Here is a 4,246-nt window from a genome sequence, read left to right as displayed (position 1 = left end):
CTTGGGATAAAGGTTTCTTTCTGAGGTGAATTTTATGGTTGAGGCTTTGCCAATTCCTTAGAAGGCCTGTGGAATGGTGAAAAAGTCAGGCTTCTGCCCAGCTGCCTAATGAACTGGTGAAATCTGTGGTGTAAGCTGGATGGAGCTGCTTGAGTTTGGACTCAAGCAGCTCCCCTCTTGCCCCAGGAGGAGAGCGGAAAAGGTCCTTTGTGGCGCAGTGGGGTTGGGTGTCCTGCCGCAGAGCTGTGCTTTGGGCAGTGGCAGGTTGCTGGGTCCAAGGTGAAAAATTCCTTTCCCTCAGCACAACCTGACCTCATACCATTCCCTGTGGAGCTGGGAGGCAGGGAACTGGGAAGCATCTTGCCCGAAATCACTTCCCTTCTCCCAGTTTGCATTAAGCAGACTTGAACTCTCATTAGGAAAAACAAAGTGAAAGTCTGGCCCCAGAGTAACACATAACAGCCCAGACACATTTCTGCGGGCAATCACTGAACATTTCTAAAGAATCTTTTTTTGGTTCCATTTTATAAAATCTGTACAGTTGGGACAAGGAAGCATCCCCAGTGCTGCAATAAAGACTTGTCAGCTAGTGCAGAGCAGCCCCTCTGCTTGTGTTCCCCTTGCTGAAGCAGCAGCGGGGGGAGCAGGTAGGTGATGGTGCTGGAAGAGGGGTGATGCAGGTTGGGCTACTGTCTGCTGCCAACTTGCACTGACCATGGGCAGGTCTGTTACTTTACCTGACAGTCCATTCCATCCAGACTGGTTCAAACTGAGCAAAGGTACTGCCTGGAGTGCAAAAGTTATTTAAGATCTTGTTATACATGTGCTGGTTTCCCTTCAATGCTGTCATTCCATGTGCTCCCTTTGTTCTTGTGTCCTGGGCACTGCCCAGGAATCGTGTCCAGCATTGTCCTTGCTCTGGCCTGAAAGGGAGCAGTTTCTCTTCTGAACTCTACAGTGGATTATCTCTAATTTGCTGAGCTCTACAGTGCATTATCTCCAAATGGCTGAATGAGGCAGGACAGGGTAGTGAGGGTTCTACTTTTTGGGCCCAGCTGAAGACAGCAGGGCAAATAAAAATGGTCAATGACTGTCCTGTTGGCCCTACTACCCCAAAGCCTGGCCCCAGACTGCTTGTTGTGCCATTGCCTCCTATGGACTGTCAGTGTTTGGAGTCTTCCCTCGGTTTATTAGTTCATGCTTCAGAATTTGGGTTTTGGATTTGTCTTTCTTCCACTGTTCTGTTCCTTCCATGTCTTGTTTGGACCAGAGCTGGTATATACTATGCTGTGATATTCTCTCAAGAATCTCTTAAACTGTTCTTTACTTGCATCATCTGAAGTGTTGGCGGAAGAGGCTGTTCACAAGCACCTGGCACGTCCTATTCTTTTGTATTCCTGCATATTGTTTACCCTCCATTTGCTGTCCTGGGGGCACAGCTTAATCCACTGCTAACCTTCCAGGTGAGATCTCTGCAAGTAAATGTATAACTAAGGTGATGTCTTGTGGTTTGTTGTGATTCTCTTCTATGTCTCGCAGCACTCATAGAGGGATATTGTTGCCTGCTGCTGTGCCTATGGCCAGGCTAAAGGATGTACAGGAGTCATACCAAACTGGGGGAAAGGCACCCAACTGTCCAAAGTCCCAAGCAAGTGTCCTTGGCTACCCTGCCTCATTTCACAGAATCACAGAATGGTAGGGGTTGGAGGGGACCTTTAAAGATCATCTAGTCCAACTTCCCTGCTAAAGCAAGTCCACTTAGATCAGGTCACACAGGCACATACCCAGGTGGATTTGAAAACCTCCAGAGAAGGAGACTCCACACCCTTCCTGGGCAGCCTGTGCCAGGGCTCCCTCATGCTCACAATGAAGTGATTTTCCTTATGTTTAAATGGAACTTTTTGTCCAACTAATGGCTGATAAAAATCTCTGGTCTATTCCAGATGCAAGGTGACGTTACAGGAATGCCCTTTGGGGTGGTTTGTCACCTGGGCTACCATGACAATTTTGACTAGCCTGAAGCCTTCTCTGTGAAGGAAATGGGCACTGTGAGGAGCCCAGTAAAGGGGCCTGGAGCTGTGTCTGCCTGGACTGAGTATAGAGGGTGGCAGCCAAGGCTCCAGCTGCTGCTCTTCTCAGCTGCATAGGGATGCCTGTGAGGCAGACATCCAGTCCTGGCAGCAAGTCTCTGCTGCTAGCTGGGCTGGGGAGTTGTGAGCCTGGCAGAAGGGGAGTAGCTCCTGATGGGGTGGGCCAGGAGAGATCATCCTCAGCCTTTGCTGGAGGCCACAGAAGATTTTATTTTTGGTCCTATTTCTTTCTATCACTGATTCATGCTGATGTAGAGCCCTGCCTCTGCTTGCTGCCATGCTCAAACTGAAATTTGGTGTGAGCTGAGAAGACGAACCATGTGGTGATGGGCTTCCTCTCCTGGAAAACAACAGCCAAGTGCTTGACTGCCACGGGGCTTGGCGCAGCCCTGAGCGCCTGTCCAGCAGCCTGGAAGCCCCCTGCAGCTGGGCAGAGGCCACCTTTGCCCCAGGCAGCTGCCTCTGCCTTGGCAGGAACATGGATGAGCGTAACTTGATCTGGATGCTGAACAGCACCGTGGCCACCGACTACTCCAGTAGTTTATGGTGCAGCCACCGTTCTGTTGGCAGTTCATGCCCTACGGCCAGGGCAAAGCATGGGAACCTGCAAAAACCTCGGTGCCTTTTGTTGCCGCTTGTTTCTAAAATGAAAGGTTTGTGGTGGATACTTTGGCTCTCACCGCTTTCCCTTGCCTCTGTGCTGCGCTCTGGTAGGGGTTTTCAGATGTAACTGAGAACAAAAGCTGTAGTGGAGTGACCAAATCCTCAGCATTGTGCTGGCAGGTATTACACAGGATGTGTTGGCAACGCAAACCTCAGGCTTCACAGCAAATGCCTTCTTTCGATCATTTTATCCCGTCCTGCTGTGCTGTGAGAGGGGGACGGTGCTCTGACATGGGCTGTGACACAGGAGTGAGGAGAGCAGAGGGATGGTGACGCTGGCGCAGGGGAGTGAGGGACTGAGCGGCAAAGTGGAAACCAAGATATAACCTTCTCTTGGGAAGGTCAAAGCATTAGAACTCCACTTTATCAGGGAAGTAGTATTCTGGTTTTAGTTCTCATGTGTTTTAGATGCACATTTGGAGGGATGACCTGATCCCTGCAATCATTTTACTATTTGTAAATGCTTGGTTGCTCTCTAGACAGTGAAAGCAGCAGCCACAGGTGTTTCTCATGTCACAAAGCCAAACTCTTACTCATGCTCTGCTTTATTTAGTCCAGAGACAGACGGTGAGTGGAGGAACGCAGCACTTGTGTAGCCAACAGTGGAACGTGGCCCAAGGAGCTGGGACAGAGCCTTTCATCTTCTGTACAGGCAAATGCTGTGCAGGTTATTGCAGCGGTAGCAGCGCAAGCGGAAGGGCCTTACTGCCAACTTGAGCCATTGAAATGGAGACAGGCTTGGTTGGAAAAAGGCTCCTCAAGCCCAGACGCAGAAGCACAGCAGAGGTGAAGCAGCCTGTATAGAGCCACAGCCCCCAGCGCTGCCCGGGCCCCTCGAGGCTAGTGCACTGCAGTGGGAAGTGAGAGTGTTGCAGCAGTGCCTGAGCAGTGCACTTCAGACCTAAAGCACCTCAGTTCTGGATTTTGAATTTACCACGTTGCAAATGGAGCTGGACTAGCTGAGAAGTGGAAGAAGGGTGTGACAACCCCTCCACCCATCCCTGAGGTGGTCACAGGTAAGCTTCCCTCCTGGGGGGAGGGGGAGGCAAGGTGCAGGGCCTTCAACCCCACATCCCTTTGAAGCTGCAGGAGAGGCATGGGGCTGAGCTATGAACACACCCAGCCCCAGGCATGGGGATTGCCCTGCTCCTTTGGGCAACTCAGACACTGAAAGCAGATTTGAGTCTAGATATCTAAGGGTCTGGTGCCATCAATGACCAGCTCCATCCAAAGCAAGGAATATTTTCCTGTCCCTCCCCCCTTTCTCTCCTCCACCTCTTCCCACAAAGCAAGCCTCTGCCTCCAGCAGCGTGCCATACATACTTTGTCTCTGCGCTCTGCTGGGGCAGGGGTGCAGCTGGAAGGCTTTAATTAACAAACTGCTCTACAAAGATTCTCTTGAGGTTTACTTCACGCTTCATTGAGATGTTTGTTCCATCTTGTTTCAAGGCAATGTTACTCCAGCTCAGAATAATAATCTTCATCCTAGATTC

At 50.6% G+C, this 4,246-nt stretch overlaps 1 protein-coding gene across 1 annotated transcript in view; it reads right to left on the bottom strand.

Moving 5' to 3' along the window:
* Positions 1-3,294: 3,294 nt before the first annotated feature.
* FN1 (fibronectin 1) overlaps positions 3,295-4,246 on the bottom strand; it is a 58,475-nt gene continuing 57,523 nt past the window's right edge. The window contains exon 45 of the mRNA XM_062002999.1: positions 3,295-4,238. Coding sequence (XP_061858983.1) covers positions 4,209-4,238 — 30 coding nt within the window. The 3' untranslated portion in view covers positions 3,295-4,208. The remainder of the gene's footprint in view (positions 4,239-4,246) is intronic.

Source organism: Colius striatus, chromosome 9, assembly GCF_028858725.1.
Source record: "Colius striatus isolate bColStr4 chromosome 9, bColStr4.1.hap1, whole genome shotgun sequence".
Lineage (NCBI taxonomy): Eukaryota > Metazoa > Chordata > Aves > Coliiformes > Coliidae > Colius > Colius striatus.
This window is presented reverse-complemented; position numbering and strand designations above follow the sequence as displayed.